Below are 19,338 nucleotides of genomic sequence, written 5' to 3'. Positions count from 1 at the left end.
AAGATGGTTCCTCTGGCACGGAAGCCCTGTTCAGCCCATTGCCCCGGTCTTAGCGATGGGATTGGGCACCGGAACCTACTCTGTCGTCCACGGCACTGCAGTGGCAGCAAGGCCAGTGGCCAATGCAATGGCTGTATTGGGGAACATGGGGTGTTCCGGTGATGATGATGCCCCCTTTGCATTGCTCCTTGGTGGCCGCGTAGGAGCAACAGACGGTGGTCCTACTGGCATTGGGCCCGGTACTGGAAGCTCGTTCAGAGGTCAGGATCCCGTACCCACCCCTAAACCTCCCTCTCCTGCAGCGGCCAAGCCCTCAGCATCTCCACAGGAGACCAAGTCTTCCTCATCTTCCCCATACAAGGCGGGTGCGGAACTTTCCAGAGCTAGCCCCCCGGATGACTTTATTTTTGGGAGAAGGGCTTGATGCTCCCTAAAGAAGCCAAAAAACTCCATTTATTTGGCAGAAAAATTTATTCAACATCCAGCCTACAATTCCGGGTGGCAAACCATCAGGCCCTACTGGGCCGATATCATTGTAATCTTTGGGACAGTCTTAAAAAGTTCCAGGATTCCCTTCCTCAGGGTCAGGCTCAAGAGTTTGGCACCCTGGTAGAGGAAGGTACCGTGGCAGCCAGATGTTCCCTGCAAATGGCATGGGACTTGGCCTGAGGGTGGTTGCATCGGCTATGGTCATGTGCCGCAGTTCCTGGCTCCAGATGGTGGGCCTTTCCCAGGAGATGCAGGCCTCAGTTCAAGACCTCTCCTTTGATGGAGTTGGGCTGTTCTCTGATTAGATGGACACCAGGCTACATGGGTTGAAGGACACTAAGGCTACCCTTCGCTCGTTGGGCATGCATACCCCCACATTCTGCTAGAAAGCCATTCTGGCCTCTGCTCTCATCAAGACCTTGGCAAGCCCATCAAGGATCTGCAAGAAGAAGGGACGTTGGGTTTAGCCGTTGCCACCCTCCTTCCTCCCGCATGCCAGCCCAGTCCGGACCTGCTAAACACCTGGGGGGCCAAAAGCAATCGTTTTGAGGGTGCGCTCGAGAGCGACACCCCAGTCATCCGTCTGGATCCTGCCTATCCTTTCCTCAACCGTCTTTCTCCTTACTGGTTGGCATGGTCATGGGTTACGTCGGACCACTGGGTCCTGGACATAGTAGCTCGAGGCTATACCCTGCAGTTTTTGGATACCCCTACTTCCCCCTCATTTCCCCATCCCTCTTCAGGGACCCCTCTCATGAGCAACTCCTGGTTCAGGAGGTCAACAAGCTCCTGCAATTGGGGGCTTTGGAGGTCGTTCCTGAGGAAATGGAAGGAAGAGGATTCTATTCCTGATTACTTCCTAATTCTGAAGGCCAATGGGGGCCTCAGACCCATACGTGCGTGGCCTCAACAAGTCTCTCAAGAAGATGAAGTTCCGCATTGGTCTCCCTGGCCTCCATTATCCCTTCCCTGGATCCGGGGCACGGGTACGCTGCTCTCGATTTCAGCGACGCTTACTTCCATGTCTCCATATTCGCTGGACACACATGTTTTCTGCGTTTCATAGTGAATGGGCACCACTTCCAGTTCACGGTGCTACCCTTTAGCCTGTCAGCCCCCAGAGGTGTTCACTAAATGCATAGTGCCGGAAGCAGCTTACCTCAGACGTTGGGGAGGGTCCAGATCTTTCCATATGTCAACGACTGGCTCGTCAAGGACAGGTCTCCAGAGCAGGTGTAAAGAAGCCTTGATCTGTTGGGCTCCACCTGCAGCGACCTGGACCTGTTAATAAACAAAGGAAAGTCGACGGTAATGCCGGTCCAGTGCATAGAGTTTATCGGAGTGGTTATTGACTCCATGTCAGCCAGGGCCTTACTTCCGGAAGCACACTTCCAGGCCATGTCGGATCTCATAGCCCATATAAGGAGGCATCTGATCACCACGGCCTACACATGTCTGCAGTTGATGGGCCACGTGGCAACAAGCACGTACGTGGTCAGTCATGCCCGGCTTCATTTGAGACCCCTGCAGATGTGGCTGGCAACGGTTTATGTTCCCAGCAGGCACCTCCTGGACTGAGTGGTCACGGTACCGAACCATGTCCTCTTGTCCATGGACTGGTGGCTAGGTCCCAAGTCAGTGCTGCATGGCGTTCCCTCTGTGTCCCCAGCACCGTGCTCACCCTGATCTCAGACGCTTCGGACCTGGGCTGGGGGTCCCACCCAAGTGAGCTCAACACCAGGGCCACTGGCTGCAGCATTCTAGCCCTTCATATCAATGTCAGGGAGCTCAAGATGATGCACCTGGCCTGTGAAATGTTCTTGCCCCACCTGAGAGGCAAGGTGGCGCAGGTCTTCATGGACAATACGGCTGCAACGTATTACATCAACAGGCAGGGCAGCGCCAGGTCTTCGGCCCTGTGTCGGGAGGTGCTCAGCCTCTGGAACTTTTGCATGCGGCATGCCATCCATCTGGTGGGCACGGGCACCCACCTACCTGGAAGCAACAGTGTCCTGGCAGGTCACCTCAGCAGGACCTTCTTGTCTCACCAAGAATGGTCCCTTCATCTGGAAATGGTCAGCCTGATCCCCGAAGGTGGGGGACTCCCCAGGTGGACCTGTTTGCATCTAGATGGAACAGAAAGTGCCACGTATTGTGTTCTCTGCATGGCAGAGACAATGGATCACTATCAGACACCTTCTTGATTCCGTGGTTGGGAATGCTGATATATGCCTTTCCGCCAGTGCTGCTTATCCACAGGGTCCTGCTAAAGGTAAAGCAAGACAAAGCATCTATCATCCTCATAGCTTCGGAGTGGCCTCGCCAGCATTGGTTCGTCATGCACTGAGTCTTTTGGTGACCGACCCACTGCAGTTACCTCTCCAACCAGATCTGCTGTCCCAGAACCATGGCAATCTGTTGCACTTGAATCTGGCATCGCTGCACCTGATGGTGTAGCTGCTGCGTGGCTAAGTACGGATGGGCGAGAGTGCTCCGCTGCAGTCCAACAGGTCCTCCTGGGCAGAAGGAAGCCTTACACCAGGGCTACCTATGTGGCAAAGTGGAAGCACTTCGCATATTGGGCCTCAGACAAGCACTTTCGTCCAGAGGAGACCCCACTGCAGGACGTTCTGGACTATTTGCTGCATCTTAAGCTCCAGGGCTTGTCTTTGTCTTCGGTCAAGGTACATCTGGACGCCATTTTGTTGTTCCGCCCTCCACTTCAGGATAGGCCGATCTTCACCCATCCCATGATGGCACGCTTGCTAAAGGGTCTGGAGCGCCTTTACCTGCACATCCAGGACCTTGTCTCCCCATGGTACCTGAATCTTGTGTTTTCAAAGCTCGTGCCCCCACTCCCCTGCTGCTCGAACCCTGAGCTTCCTGCTCCCTTCTGCTTCTCTCCTGGAAGGTCTCCTTCTTGGTTGCTATAACTTTGGCCTGGCGGGTGTCCGAGATCAGTGTGCTCATGTCGGAGCCACCTTATACAGTCTTCTACAAGGACAAAGTCTAGCTGCCTCCGCACCTGGCTTTTCTGGCCAAGGTTGTTTCCCAGTTCAGTTCCACACTGGCCAAGACATTTACTTACCGGTCCTCTGTCTGAAGCCTCATGCATCAGATGAGGAGCACAGGTTGCATACACTGGATGTCAGACTGATGCTGGCCTTCTACATTGATAGAACACAGTCGTTCTGTAAGTCAACACAATTGTTTGTTGCTGTCACAGACAGGATGAAGGGTTGCCTGGTATCAGCCTGTATCCGTTACTGCTACGAGCTGGCGAAGGTGCCCCCGCCGACAATTGTGATGGCTTATTCCACTAGAGTGCAGGCACCTTCAGCGGCCTGACCTGGTGCAGGCGCCGATCCAAGAAATTTGTCTTGCCACCTGGTCGTCTGTTCATACGTTCGCGTTGCACTGTGCGCTGACCCAGTAGGCTCAAGATGATGCTGGCTTTGGCAAAGCACTGCTATTAGCTGCACGATGGTGAACTCTGAGCCCATCTTCATTGATACTTATTGTGAGTCGCCTAGAATGGAATCGACATGAGCAAGCACTCGAAGAAGAAAAAACAGTTACCTACCTTTCAAATTGTTGTTCTTTGAGATGTGTTGCTCATGTCCATTCTATTACCCGCCTTCTTACCCTTCTGTTGGAATTGTCGGCAAGAAGGAACTGAGAGGGTGTGGGCTGGTGGCGCCTGATATATCGCGGCATAATCGCGGCACTCTAGAGGGCGCTACAACTGGCCCTACGGGTACCACTAAGGTAAAAATCTCTGGTGGCCACATGTGTGGGCGCACGCACACCTAGAATGAAATGGCCACCAGCAACACATCTTGAAGAACAACAGTTACGAAAGGTAGGTAAACATTTTTTTTATAGAAACCAGTTCATAAAGCTCAATATTTAGAAGAACTATTACTTTGCTAGGTTCTCATTTTGAAATTCTGTCTGCCTTAGCTGGAAGAGGTTTTTTAGTTTTGTAAAAGAAAGAGGTGGAAATATCATGAATTATCTTGGCTTGTACCATAATTAAAGTGAAGTCAAAACCTTCTAAGAAAAAATAGACCGTTAGGCTATCTCAATGTGTTTAAACTCCTCTTGGAATTTAAGGATGACTGTATCTTAACACATTGGGTCATCTTAATTCATCATACATGGAAATTTGTTTTGGATAGTTCTATTTTGTTCTTCTCTGTGTTTTTAAGTTTCCATCTTTTGTCATATGCAACTACTATATGTATTACTAATTCACATATTGAATCAATAAGGAAACTTAAGGATCATCAACTTATTTTGTGAGAGGTAGGACATTGCATTACAAAGTAGAAGATCAGGTTCACAGTATTGACTAGTAAACATCAAAAGGTTTGGAAGCTCAGTTTAGGTGGAAAAACATCCAAAAGCTTGGATGCTTATCCTTACTTCCTTGGTCAAGAAACTGAGCTGGAAACCTTATGAAATTTCTAGTATTTCCTGGACATAACTAGCTTGGAAACACAGCCTCTGTCACTGAATAGTGGTATTTCCATATCCTGTTCCAGCCAAACCCAGGGAATGCAGACACACAGGAAATATTTTCTAAAAGTTTAAATTTATTCAACTTTTTAGAACCAGAAAAAACGTTGGGGTTTTGTTTGATTCAGGCTTTGGATTAGCATATGGTATTTCATATTTTAAGCAAAGCAGAGAAGTTCTCATGTCCTGAACTCTGAATTTGTTTTCCCAGCCCCTTGGCCTGAGTTTTCTTGCAAGTAATGTGCTTTACTTTTTAGAGACAAAGTTGATCGTGTATGTCAATCAAATTAATGACATTGGTTGTGTGAGAGCAACTGTTGCATTGTGAGGGGGATGTTGGCAAATTTGAAAGATACATTGTTTTCTCTTTTTAATCAAGAATCAATAAGAAAGAGAAACCTAATGGGTCAGTATCTGAAACTGGTTCTAAAAGTTTAGGGCTTGATATGTTAAAGTCTGTGGTATAATTTCAATAGGGACTTCAATTGTATCTGCACTAGGGCTTTCTGGTGAAAATTTCTCACCATTGTTAAAAACCTGGTTCACTTCCACCTAGTGTAGAGATGGTTCCTATGGTTGCCAGTGATTTCAACAGCATGCTAGCTAACCTTGCAGAGAACAGGTCTAAACGACTGTGTTGGAAAATGCCAATGGCCAACAGTGCATTGTCAACAACTAGTGTTGCCATTATTGGTGGAGTTGCACCAGTATTGGCAATAGGAGGAAACTTTTCTGAAAAAAAGGCTAGTGTAGACATGGCCGTAGTGAGAATGCAACTACTAACCATTAAATAATGACATTCAGCAAATACACGTCAGCACATTGGTTTGTTGTGCCTGGAGTGGGGAAATTTACTATGGAAAAATATAGTTTCAAACTACAGTCTATGTTTAAATAAATAAAAATGGCATTGCATTATTTTGAGATTAAAAATGTCTCTTTTAAAACTCAAACTTCCAGATTCAGACTGGATGGATTTGTCATGGATTTGTATGTGCATTTTAATGTGTTTATAATGGCTCCTGTCAGCCTTGCAGTCCTTTCAGAACTCCTTCATGAAGTTATATATATACCTTAAAAAAACAGGAATGAATTGAGGACATATGTGCTGTAGATTGGCTTGCCAATAAATGCCAGAAAAAGATCAGTATTGTGAAGCTATCCTCTATGTATGATTGATGAACTCACATTGAAAGCCTTCATGGACCAGCGATACAAATAGCTGTTGCATGAATTAATCTAATTTAATTGGAAAACAACTAGAGTCATGTTTTTTCCTAAGTGATCTGTACAACCAGGACACAAAATGGTTACAGCTAGGTTTTGCAGGGCCTTGGTTGTATTGCCAATTCCCAGCGATTTAATAATGATGAATTGTGGGACCTCCAAAATTGTGAGATTTAAAATAATTTTGGAGTTTGAGTTATATTCTGGGTTTTGAACTTGTAGGGTTCATCTTTTCAAACTTTTCTCAACAATCATGAGGGCTAAATAATAATAATAAAAAAAAGCTGAGATTTTCATGTAATCACCTGGCTCCAGGATCCTGGGGCTTTAAGAAGCCCCTGAGATACTACAAAACTCGCAGTAAAAATTGTGAGAGTTGGCAAAACTGCCTTGGTGAGGAAAGGTGTGGAGGGCCTCAGGCAGACGTGTGTCGCTCATGTGACAAGTAGAGAAGACTTTATCAGCTGCCAGCTTTACGTTTCAGAGCCAAGGAGATTTTGTCAGATGATGGATGGTTGGATCATGGTGCTTGATGTTGTGAGCGAGGGGGGGATTTGGTTTTCAGATTCCTTTTTTGTGTGTGTAGTCACTGTGGGTCAATATGTGGGGCAAATGGTATAGGGTTGTGATATAGGCCCACACTAATGCTTGACTCAGGCCTAGAATGAGACTTAAAGCACAAAGACATGGACTTATTGTTTAGCTGATCACTAGTAGATATATATCTGCCTTTTGTTTGTTACCTTATGTTACTCCTCAAAACTTGGTGAGAATTTGAGTCCTATAATTGGGTCTCAGATAAAAGGAGGAGAGTCTTTCATTTTGAAATAAATGCCATCTGTTTATATCAAGTTGGAGTGACAATTAGAAAAGCTGTATTTTTAGGGTAGTGAGAACATCAGAAAGAACTATGTGAATCATGCAAATTTGGCACCAGCTACATCAAAATAGCCTTTACAGATATATACCAGAGGAATGGTAATGGTGGTGAGCAGGACGCTTGTTTTAGAAGAGATGTAGGTTGGTTCACCATTACTTTCTGTGTGTAAAGATGTTTTACATGATGATAAGAGTGAAAGGTTCAACACTATTCAGCTTAAGGGGTGCAGAGTTTTAAATAGTCTTTTTGATCATTCTCGTTACACAAGTGGGCTGTCACAGTTGATCAGAATATTCACTCATGGTTTGATTTATTCTCTGGTAGTTAGATTGCTCTGTAGCTGACTGGATTTTAATGTTGAGCTCTGGATGGGCTCATTTTCAACAAATCTAAGTAAATAAGTATATAATGGTGAAGAGAGAGCGTAGTTTAGTTTCCCATCCATTTACATTTAAACATGGCTTTTAAAAATCTAAATTTAAATACTAGCAGCAGGAGAGGGAGTGGCTTAATGGTCTGTGTATCAGGTTATAACTATCTAGACTCCATGGAACCACAGGTTCTAATCCTGGCAGGGTTGACTCAGCTTCTTACCCTTCCTATAGCAGATAAATTGAATTCCAAGCTATTTATATTGTATGGCTCTTGTAGCTGTAACTTTAAAGAGCAAAGTCCTGTCTATTCCACGGAGATCCTACAACACTCTCCATATAAATAGGGTTTCCCCTTTGTTGTCTCCTTCCCCCCCCCCCAATTTCCCTTCTGTGCAGAGCTGTTCAGCATTGTGTGTGCCAATTATCTACCTGGTTACTACACTTCACCACAATTGATAGGTTTTCCTACCTAAATTTTATTGATGTTATATATTGATCATTTGTAAGCATTTCAGGATTCTTTGTCATGAAAAGCATTAAATAAATTCAGTTAGCATTAGGACCATGGGGATTTGTGCAAAAGTCTGCTTCCTTTGTCAGGATAAACTATTGACTTTAGGTCCTGTCATTTATTCATTAAGGAACTGGATTATTGCCTTGTAAAACAGCATGATGCTATTAACACTGAATTATAAAACTTCTTATTACAAAGCTTTCATTTGAGTTGTAGCAACTTTTCTTATGTAACACTTCAAATAATTATCTGCAAGGGATGGTATTATAGTGAAGATAGTGTGTTTCATTACAAATTCTTCTTACGTACTCTCCTACACAGTGGTCCACTTTCTACATGTTGGATAAGATTCTAGGCAAGAGCTTTCTCTTCACTTATGTCACAATTAAGTGGGGACCACTGAAAATTGAAAGTTTGCTCTTTTTACAATTCATGTTGTCTGTAGAAGTGCTATCAAGGGATTAAAAGCACTTGGCTCTTGCCGTATCTTAATGTCAAGAGTAATAGAATCTCTTATGAATGTTAAATATGCAAAGGAAGCAGGTTCCAAGAACTACCTTACAGTGTGAGCGTTGTGTTATTACAAATCAACAAACTGAACCATAAGCTACTCATATTATCATTCAGAAATTTAAGATCTGGGATGAAGGCTCTGGCTGAAGATATTAATGCTTGAAAAGCCCTGAAGAAAAAGAGTAAAAAGTCACCATGTTTATTTTGCTGAATACTAATTCTAGACTGTTTCTTAGAAAGCAATGGATTTATCCATGACATGATCTGAAAGCCATTAACAGTCCTCTCATCCAGTTTCCCTCGGCCCAGGGAAACCTTTTTAAGCAAATAGCCTTAATGGGAAGGGTACCACCCTATTGAAGTATGAATAGATTTTTCTAAGTCTACATTTAAAAGAAAATTTAATTTAAAACATGTCTGTCTTGCAGGAAGCCCGTGGAGGAAAATTCTCCATGAATGTACGTCACAATGATGATGACCGACCAAATCCCGCTGGAGCTGCCACCGTTGCTGAATGGGGAGGTAGCCATGATGCCTCACATAGTGAATGGAGACGGATCACAGCAGGTCAGTAAACTTTGTGGGATGAGTGGGAATTTAAGAGCCATTGAATGGTCTGAATGTGACCTATCTAAGGGCCAAATAGTGACCTTGGCGCTTGTGTTTGGCTCCCATTAACTTCACGGAGAACTGTGCCATGTATTTGAGGGCAGAATTTGACTCAAATACTGGAATGCCTACACTGAGGCCTGGATATTGTATTGCATCACTGCTTTTGCAATGATCAGATCCATCTGGTGTTTAAATATATTCACTGGAATTCAAAATAATGGGACAAAATTGTCAAACTTTGGTGCCTGAAATTAGGCATCTAGTTCCATAATAATATTAATATGGGTCATTAATAATTAAAAAAAAAAACCTTGTATTGCAGTAGTACCTTAGAGTCACAACCACTGGGCCCTGTTGTGTTAGTTGTTGTACAAACATAAAATAAATGGCAGTCACTGCTGCAAAGAGCTTAAAACTCTACAAGACAAGACTTAACTGGTGGATGAGACAAATAGGCAGGTTGGGATGGGTCAGAAGGGTAACAGATATAATAGTATGTTCACAATTCTTAGCCAAGTAATGGTAGTGATCACAGCCTAGCCATTATCATGTTGTAATTCACTGTAGGCATTATGGGAGAGGAGGGACTTGATGGAGGATGAGAGGATGCCTTTATGGATTTTGATGGGGGCTATTCTCACAGCCAGAGGTAGTATGGCTACAGAGCACGGAGAGCTTTTCTACCTGGAAGGGATAGGAATGCCCTGTCAGCCTGAACTGCTGTCCTAATACCCTGAATCCCACCTGATACTGCTCCTCAACAGGGATGGGAGGAGGATATTACTCTCTCCACCCTGGGGAGATACAGCCTGCACTGCAGACATGGAGAATACAGGCCTTCTAATAGAACTAGCCTGATTCAGAGGTGCTATGCAGTGCTCAGAGAAAACTGAGGATGCTGGGCATATCTGAAAATCAGACAACTCTTCATTGGATGAGTAAAATGTGGATTTAGAGGCCTAATTTGGGGGCATTTACTGGCCATAAGAACTTAATAGAGATGGACCTGAACTGAAACCTGTGTATAAACACCTGTAAAATTTGGGAGTGTGTTTGAAATTCAACCCAGATCTGTATCTGGATTATGCAAATAGTGCATTACCGTCCCTCCTATTTTCTGCCTGTGGCACATGATAGTTCAGCTTCCTGAGGGTTGTTATACCTTGGTCTAAATCCAGTTGTTGGGATTAGTATGCAGGTGATGGTTGTGGCCAGTGATATGGTCAGACTTGATGATCTAATGGTCCCTGCTAGCCTTACGTTCCATTAAATGGCCTGCTGTCTTTATAATAGGTTGAATCAAAACTTTGGATCCAGATATCACTTCACTTTGAGGTATTCAAAATCCAGACCTGAATCCTTTTTGAAAAGATACTGAATCATCATCTTGAATCTAGATTAGTCTCCAATAATGATGATTTTTTTCTCCTCAGGAAAGGTTATAAAAAAGAGCCCGAGACATGAATTTTGAGGTGAAATAGATATTGAGCTCCATGAAATTAGTTAAACGCATGTACAATAGATTTCTTGAATGAAATTTCTGTTTTGGAATTTGAATGTTGCAATATTTGCTAATATACGGTTGTGGTTTTAAGACCTGTATTTACAACTCTCCAATGTACTTCTAATGATGGAAAAGTTATGGAAATGATTTATAATATTCCAGATGATGTTTACAGAACTGATACATCTTTTTTCCACAGAGGCTAATTCTGAACAGTGTATGTACAGAACGTTGTACATACTTGTTTAGTCATCAATTTAAAAGGATTGAGACAGACTGGGGCACAGGGAAATCTGATCTTGTGTTAATAAGTGCTCAGCCACCAAGTGCTGCTGCCTAATATTACTAGTAGGTCCCCAAGAGAGGTGCCTAATTATCATGATGAAGAGCACACTTACACCCATGTTTCTTCAGACACACCAGTTATTTGCCCATCACTTTTTACTCTGTGCACTTTGCAAGTAAGGAAGGGAGTTGATATACAGTGTGCATGAGATGCATCATTTCACTATGGCGTATAGAAGACTCTGCATGATACTTAATTAACTGTACTTGCCCTCATATTTAGGGTGAGATTTTTAACTTCCCCTTTTTCTGGTCGTACCTCAGTATGTGGCCCTTAGCTTCTACTCATAGTGAAGTGCAACCAATCTGCGTACTCTGCTGGGAACCTTGCAAGAACTTGCAGGCTTCTAACAGCTTCAGTCCTGTACAGTAGTTAAACAGCTGCATCTGGACTTATTAACAGGACTTCTTTAGAAGTTGAACGAATTAAGGAACTACAAATATTTGTGATACAGTACTTCAGATCAGCTTACTGTTTTGAATTGCTTCTGCATTTTGTTCACAAAAACAGATAAAGGTCAACCAGACTTTGAGAATACAGGATCCGCTTTTGAGTCAAGTGCAGCTTTATTTGATAAATCAGGAAGATAGACTAACCTTTTTTCTCTGGAAAGGTATTAAAACAAGATCAAATCTACTTTCTAGCATCCAGATTCTGCCCAACTATATGTCAGGGGTGGCCAAACTGTGGCTCGCCAGCCACATGAGGCTCTTTTACAGTTAAAATGTGTCTCAGAGAGCCCTCCCTCCCTCCCCCATGTACCCTCCATTTTCTGCCTGTCAGATGGGGGAGGAGGGGCCCCATAGGACTTCAGCCCCACGGTGAGGTGGTGGGGCTAGAGGCTTCTTCTTCCTAGCAGGGAGGGGAGTCTTGGGGCTTCAACCCCTTGGGGTGCGCCTGCCGGGGCTCGGTGCTTCAGCAGAAGCAGAGCTAAAGCCCCAAGCTCAGAAAGGCACCTCTTGCGGGGCCGAAGTCCGCAGGCCCCCCCGCCGCCTTGCAGGGCAGAACCCCCTACCCCCACAACCCCACTGTGGGGCTGAAGCCCTGAGCACCAGCACGCACACCCCAGCTCTTGAACGTCTGAAGATTGTCATATTCAGCTCGGAGAGTCAGTAAGTTTGGCCACCCCTGCTATATGTAAAAGAGCCTCCACTAGGATAAACCAGTTTCTCTGTGTTTGTATATATGCATGTTATAATAGGAACTAAGATTTCTGGGGTATTCTTTGTTAATGTAGATCCAGAAGATCATCTCTGGTCATTTTAAAGTTATCGTCTCTATTCTGACACTACTTCTCTTCCATATTTCTCAGCCTTTTAGCAGCTTCTCATATCACCAATGGTATATATTCCTTGGAGGCCTTTTCCTTCTCTATACCAGTAGATGACATTTTACAAAGCAGCTCAGTTTGCTGATGTCTCCTTAGCTGAAGAATACAGGAAAACTCAGAAGTAATCAGTGACATCAAAAAGGAGTTACTCGCAGCAGAAATAACAATGATATCTATGGAAGAAGAAAATGAGTTTTCTATGGGTATGTCTACACTGCAGCTGGAAGGGTGTTTCCCAGCATGAGTAGACAGACACATGCTAGCTTGGCTTGAGCTAGCACACTAAAGGTAGCAGTGTGGCCTGGCACAGGTGGCACCTTGGGCTAGCTGCCCGAATAGGTACCTAGGGGATCGGATGGGATTGTACGTAGGTGGCTAGCCTGAGCTGCCGACTGTGCTGCCGCAGCTGTCTTTACCACATGTCTGTCTACCCATGCTATGAAGCATTTTCCCAGCTGTAGTGTAGACATACCCAAAGAAAATACATTGTCTTCCAGTACAATCTCTTCTATGGGAAAAGGATGATACACATTTTTTTCAAGAGGGGAGCCACATAGCTTTGAAATCATGACCTGTCTAAGTTGCCTTTGTTGAGTGGCATTTTAGGATTTAATCAGTCCAAGGAAGATCTAAAGCAAGATTTAAAATCCATAGGTTTAAACACCGTGGAATTCAAACTGTTCCAATGCACTTTAAAAAAGAAATGAGATCCAGGATTGCTGACAATGGCAGGCAGAGTTACAGAAGTAACCCATGGATGAAGTTTGTTATTTGGAAAGCCGTCTTTGGAGCTCAGAACATACTTTTTTTCTAAACATCGCAAGTTTAATTTTATCATCTTAGTGAATGATGCCTTTAAGCAAAGGATGCTGATGACTGAACTCTGCCCAGCTGTCCTCTTGCACAATTATCTTTTTCTTTTTGTTTTCAACAATGGCAGTATATTGCTTTCAAATATCATGAGGCTTAGAATTGCCTGCCTAGTGGAGTACTTGTGTTACACAGTGATACTGGATTTTCCCTTTCTTCTGAACTGGTCATTGTGAGTTGTCTTCTTTCAGATAAGGGTATTGTGGTAAATAACAGATTCTGGAGATCTCAATTTTCTTCTGGACTCTGCCACAGGCTTCCTGTGTGACCTCACTTACCCTTAGTGTCCTCTCTTGTATAGAAAGGTGGATAATATTACAGAGAATTATTCTGAGGCTTCAAGTATTTGAGAGCCTCAAATGAAGGAGCTTTATTGTTATCATGTATTATCTGACTTTTTCCCTCCTTGAAATGATTTTTCCTTTTTGTTCCCCTCGCTTTTTGTAAACTGAAGAAAGAGTAGGGCAGTAACATTCCTTATCAGAGTAAACCACAGAGAGAGAATAGCCTGAATTGTTTAGCTGTCCCACAGGAGTGGAATGGGACTGCAAACTGAGGCTCAAGAACTAACTCTGTGTGTAAGAATTTATCTCTATTGTAAGTTATTCATTATTCATCATCATATAATGATGGGCACATGAAGTGTGAAGTGGTATGTATTGTTGATAGGGTCACCTTTTGAGGATCGAGGCCTAAATGGTCCTTGCAAAATGTATGCATGCAAATATCTATCTTCAATACCTGCACCTAGGCATTTGTTTGTATGTACAAAACAAGTAACTGCGTACACGTGTGATAATTGCGTGTACAGATATGTATTTTGCACAGAGAGGATTGGTTTCCGTGTCAAACTGTGGATTTTTATGCACTCCGAGGGTGTGCATGTGTGTGTGTGCACGTGCTAAAATCCATAGTTGTGCATTTAAACAGATAATTGCATATACAAAATAAGCAACAGCATTTGCTGTTGATCACTTAGGTGTGTGGTTACCTGTTTTGTACAAATATCTGATTGTTCACTTGTGTAAATTAGGGTTTCTTATGCCCAAATTTAGGCCTTGATCCTGCCATCTGATCCGTGTGGGATATTTTCATGCTGATGTAGTGTGTTTGCAAGTCTCATATGGGCATAAGAATCTGTTTTTGTGGATCAGATTGCAGGAATGGGGACATAGGCAAAATGAATTTGGCCAGTTATGAAATTTCACTGTGTGTGATTATATATGCAAAACTTGGCAAGAATTAGCAAACTGTATGTAAGTTAGTAACATTAATCATTGTTTTAAAAGAGCATAGTCATCTTTGTGAAAACTAAAACCACTCTCCTAAATGTAAAAATAAATGTATTGCCAAAGCGAATTTTGCTAAGAAAGCAAGTGTCCTACAACAGAATGCCAGGGAATTTTAAACTTAAATACTGTGTGGCTATATTAATTTCTCACATTAAACAGATAGTTACCAAAAAGTAAATGGTGCTTTTAAAAAAAAAAAAGTTAGTGTTATGATGATGACATTATAGTCAAGATTATTACAACTCGGTCATCATAAATTTCAAATTTTAAAGCCTGAACTCCATAGGGGTGGGAAAACCGTGAGACTGAACATGGCACAAAATGAGAATGGATTAATAACATTTTGGAGAGCTTGGTTTAACTGTCTTAGTTTTAAATATTTATTTCTGTACACTAATTATTTAACATGGCCAAATTTGCTGTCCCTGCTCTCCCAAGTCCCCTCAGAATAATTCGAAATACTCACAAGAGTAAAGGGAGCTGGAGCTGGTCTGGAATCCAAAGTATGTGATGCACACTGTTACACTGTATTAAGGAGTTCAGACAGGCTGGTTCTGCCCAGTAGCCAGTATCAGACTCTAACAGCATTTAGTGAACCTTCTTGGAAGTGAGAGGAATAGAACAGGTTTCTTTGAAAAGGGACAGTCCGTTACAACTGTAATCCTTATTACATCCCTAAAAGAAAAGAAAAAGTACATAAAATGCTGCATTGAAAATGTTATGGTAGTGACTCAAGCCAGTGGAAAGATGGAAATTAACAGTTCCAGCTAAAATCTCTAAAAACAATACAGCATAAGGAGCAGTTAGGATAACAGTGGGGAGCATTCTATTGTGCAAAAGTTCAGTTAATAAATATTTTTCCATTAACAAGGTGGTGTAAGGTGTGGTCCAAGTCAGTCTTCATATCCTTCCAGTCTAGTGTTTAATCCAGATACTGTGCATGTTCTCCTTCAGTTCTGTTAATCACCTCTTTAGTTTAAGGAGTGCACTTTTTTGGAAAGCAGACTGTTGTATAAGTGATTAACTTATTGATGCAGCCAGGCCCAGAGTAAAGGAGCAGCTGGTTCCAAATTGATTTTTCGATCGCTGCCTCCTCTCTGGGTGAAAAATAGGCGGCATGGTCTCATAAGTTAAGGGTATGTTTGCAGGATGATGAGCTGTGGTATACAATACGCCTTTATTTCCTTATGCTGTTTTCAGTTTCCTTTTTACATTTTAAGGCACTATGCTTCGACTTCTATGTCTTTGCTTAGATTTTAGGTTTCAGAAACAATGAGCTCTCTTAAAAATCACTTATGCATAACCTTGGGAAGAGAACTGAAGTCACAAAGCTGCTCCAGGATGCAAAATATTGTTTTGTTGTTTTGGAGGACTTGGGAAATAAATCTTCAAGTAAGTTCACTTACCACCAAACATAATTAGTCAGTGTATATAAACAAAAGAAGTCACAATGTGCCTGGCCGCTATTTGTCCCAGATGGATTTCTGAACTTGGCTCATTATACAGAACTGATGTCATGGTGCATAAGTAAGCCCTGAATTAGAGGCTTGCATAGATTCCATTTGATTCCTGTGTGATTGGAGTGGTGGTAGTGGCAGCGGGAGGTGGGAGTGGGGATGCTCCTACTGTCTGCAGAGAACAGTGTCAATAAAGAATTTGGAAGTAGTGCCAACTGGAACAGTCTTCTGTCCACCTGTGCATGTGGGGAGGAGGAGTTGGATTTGTAGAGTATGTGCATCCATCTTAAATCTGTCACTTCCTGACTAGGGGCTCAGCCTTTGAAAATTGAAATACATTTTTAAAAAGTGCTGTCTGTAACGTCTTGACCGTAACTATAGCATTGCTAATGTCATGCTGTACTGTGAGACCACAAGCTGTTGGGTACTTGTTCACTGCGGGAGGGGGACTCAGAAAATCAATCTGTTTTGGTGAGTGGTACTGTAAATCACGTAAGTGAAATTTTCCTATCCCCAACACAGATCAGACTAAACAGGGTCTGTGCAGTGATTAGTACATGAGGACAGTGGGGAGGGACTGAATCCAGCCTCTAGCACTAGACAGGGTGTAGAGCAGCCCAGCAGCTCATGGTGGCTGTTACGCCACTGCCTGGACTTTCAAAGGGGCCACAACCCACCGGTGTTTGTGCCATGTTCCTGACATAATCAACACCCCCCCACACACACACACACTCTTCCTGTGCATAGCTATCAAAGAGCCCAACTCTGCCATGAGCTGAGTACCCCCCAAACTTCAAGCCTCAGGCAGGCGCAGAATTTGTCCCCCATGCACAGCCTTGTTGGCCTGGCTGGAGAAGTCAAACTATACCTGTGTATTTGTATGCACAGGAATAATAGTAACTACGGGCTAGATTTTTTTAAGGGTATTTAGGCAACGAGATGGACTTTCAGATGTGCCTGTCTGCATCTTTAGGTGCCTACATACCTTTAAAAAGCTTGTCCTAAGTACCTGACAGGAATGCTATGAAGTGCAGCCTAGTTAGGTATTACTTGCAAAGTGCTGTGAGATCCTGGGATGAAAGGTGTCCTAAGAATGCAACATAGAATTTCATTAACTCTAAAGGCGAGAAACTTACATCAAGATGGGAAAGAATTAGATCTATTAGATCTTATTTAGACACCATTGTAGTTCCATTGTGACCATTTTAGGATTGCTGACTGCATCATAAAGTATTCCTCCCAGGTAATGTTGTTGTTATAATAATAATAATAAATAATAAAAAAAACTATGTTAATACCCTAATCACCTATAGCAACTGGATAAGAAACCCAGAAAGAAATAACGGAATGATTTGGTACTTGGGAGATGAAATGGAAAAAGCAATTCTACCCCCCAACCCCCAAAGAATTACTTGTGATATTGAATTTAGACATTAAGGGGGAGATTTTTGAAAGCAGCCATGGCAGGTGCCTAATTTCCATTTGTGCTTTTGAAGAGCTCCTGCTACCTTTATAATTGATCAGTAAACCTGCTGCTGTTGGTTATGGTGGAGATGGTGATAACTGTTTTTTTTGTAAACCAAGACTGATTTTTAGATATGAATGGATTTTGGAAACTGGAAAAGACAAAAGGAGTACCCCCTATCTACAGGGAAATTATGACTTTCTTCTCCGACAAGAGTGGCTTCATGCAGGCAGAGAAGAAAAGAGTTGTCAAATGTGAGACAGAAAATGCAGGAGAAAAGAGGTGGAAGCTGCCCTCATGTGTCTGCCGAAGTTCCATGCCAGATGATAAGGCAGTTTATAGATCATTAGTGTTTTGAAAAGATGACTGAGCCCACCTTTAAAAGAGAACAAATAGCCACCCCATCCCCACCCCTAAAGCCCCACATTGCAGAAATAGAAAAAGAAAACTCCAAGGCGATGATGGAAGAATATTCAAAACCGTTAATGAGTGCTTTGACTGTCCTAAAAGTTTCAGCTTCAAAGCCACTCCCAAAGGCTGCTCTTCCATTTCATAATGCGTTTTTAAACGCTTCAAATGTCAGCCATTTTAGCAATGCCTTGGAGCTTGACCTTGTTTAATTTACAAGGTACAATAAATGGGCATGTGGGTAGGGTGACCATACAGCAAATGTGAAAAATCAGGGTGGGGGTAATCGGAGCCTATATAAGAAAAAGACCCCAAAATCGGGACTGTCCCTATAAAATTGGAACATCTGGTCACCCTACATGTGGGGAGGATAAAAAGGAGAACCTGTTGGTGCATTTCTGTGATCCTGCTACTATGGGCTAGGAGTAAAAGGAAGCTGACTAGAGGAATTGCTTAAAGTACTCTTTACATTCCACACACCCCCCTCCTCCCAACTGTTTTTCTTGATAGTTGAGAATTTGAAAAGATCATTTGCTTTTCTGATAGTTCTAAAATTCTCAGTTCCTGTCAAAGGGGCACAGTGTGTGTTAATGGGTGCCTGATAGATAGTTAATCCCAAACCAAGGTCCTAAGTGAAAAGCATTTTGTGGTCTCTGCTTGCCGTAGTGCAAATCTCAGCAATCCATGCTAGCCTCCACTCAAGAGTGGCCTATTGTAAGAGATTATTATTGTTTCTCTGCAGTAAATGGTGGGATGCTTAAACTTTTTGGCGTTCTGAATGACATATACTTCATGGCAATAGTTTTATTTCTGAGTTTTTAAAATAGATGTGAAATGCTTTATCTGTTGTGCTCTGGGAGCTGTCTTTTGGTTAATAAACACTTGCATAATGATGGCCAAATCCCACAGTTCTTACTTAGGCAATTATTCCATGAACATATCCATGGGAGTTTTTCATGTGTAAGGACTGAGGGGTTTGGAAGCAGAGCTTTAAATGGTGATTATGCCCCTTTCTCAGTGTGCTTTTGTATTTTCAAAGTAAATAGAAACACTTAATCCTGAGTAAATATATATAGGTAATAAAATAGCTGCAGTCATGAATTGTGGAGAGGTAAACCAAAGACAAGTAACAGCCTTTTTCCTCCTCCTCAAACAGTGGAGAAGCAAAGCTCTCTTAGGGTATGTCTACACTGGCAGAGTTACAGCTCTGGCAGTTACAGCACTGCTCAGAGAGTCCTGAAGGGAAACTTCTGTTGTGTGTTCACACTGTCAGCTGCCCATGCAATAATGTGTTCACACTTGTGGCACTTGCAGCAGTATTCGGAGTGATGCACTCTGGGTAGCTATCCTCTTCCTCTTCGGCCGCTCAGAGTTGTGGGAAGGCAGAGGGGGTTGCGGGGCGCGGTGGGCTAGGTGGCATCCTGGGTCCTGTCCCAATGACCCGTGATTCATTGCTTCACATCTCAGCAATCCCTGTGCTTCCGTCTGCATTTGGTGCCATCTTTCTATGGTTTGTGTACTACGCGCTCTGCTCTG

The 19,338-nt window shown here is 43.0% G+C and overlaps 1 protein-coding gene across 5 annotated transcripts in view; it reads left to right on the top strand.

The window, feature by feature from the left end:
• The window catches only part of FNDC3B (fibronectin type III domain containing 3B), a 369,204-nt gene that overhangs the window by 60,834 nt on the left and 289,032 nt on the right, over positions 1–19,338 (top strand). For all 5 annotated transcript variants that reach the window (XM_042853768.2, XM_005299260.5, XM_065557752.1 and 2 more), the window contains exon 2: positions 8,947–9,085. In XM_042853768.2, the coding sequence (XP_042709702.2) occupies positions 8,975–9,085 (111 nt within the window). In that variant the 5' untranslated portion in view covers positions 8,947–8,974. The remainder of the gene's footprint in view (positions 1–8,946; positions 9,086–19,338) is intronic.

Source organism: Chrysemys picta, chromosome 9, assembly GCF_011386835.1.
Source record: "Chrysemys picta bellii isolate R12L10 chromosome 9, ASM1138683v2, whole genome shotgun sequence".
In the NCBI taxonomy this organism is placed as follows: Eukaryota; Metazoa; Chordata; order Testudines; family Emydidae; genus Chrysemys; species Chrysemys picta.
Note: the sequence above shows the minus strand (reverse complement) of the source record. Positions and strands in the feature narration are given on the sequence as shown.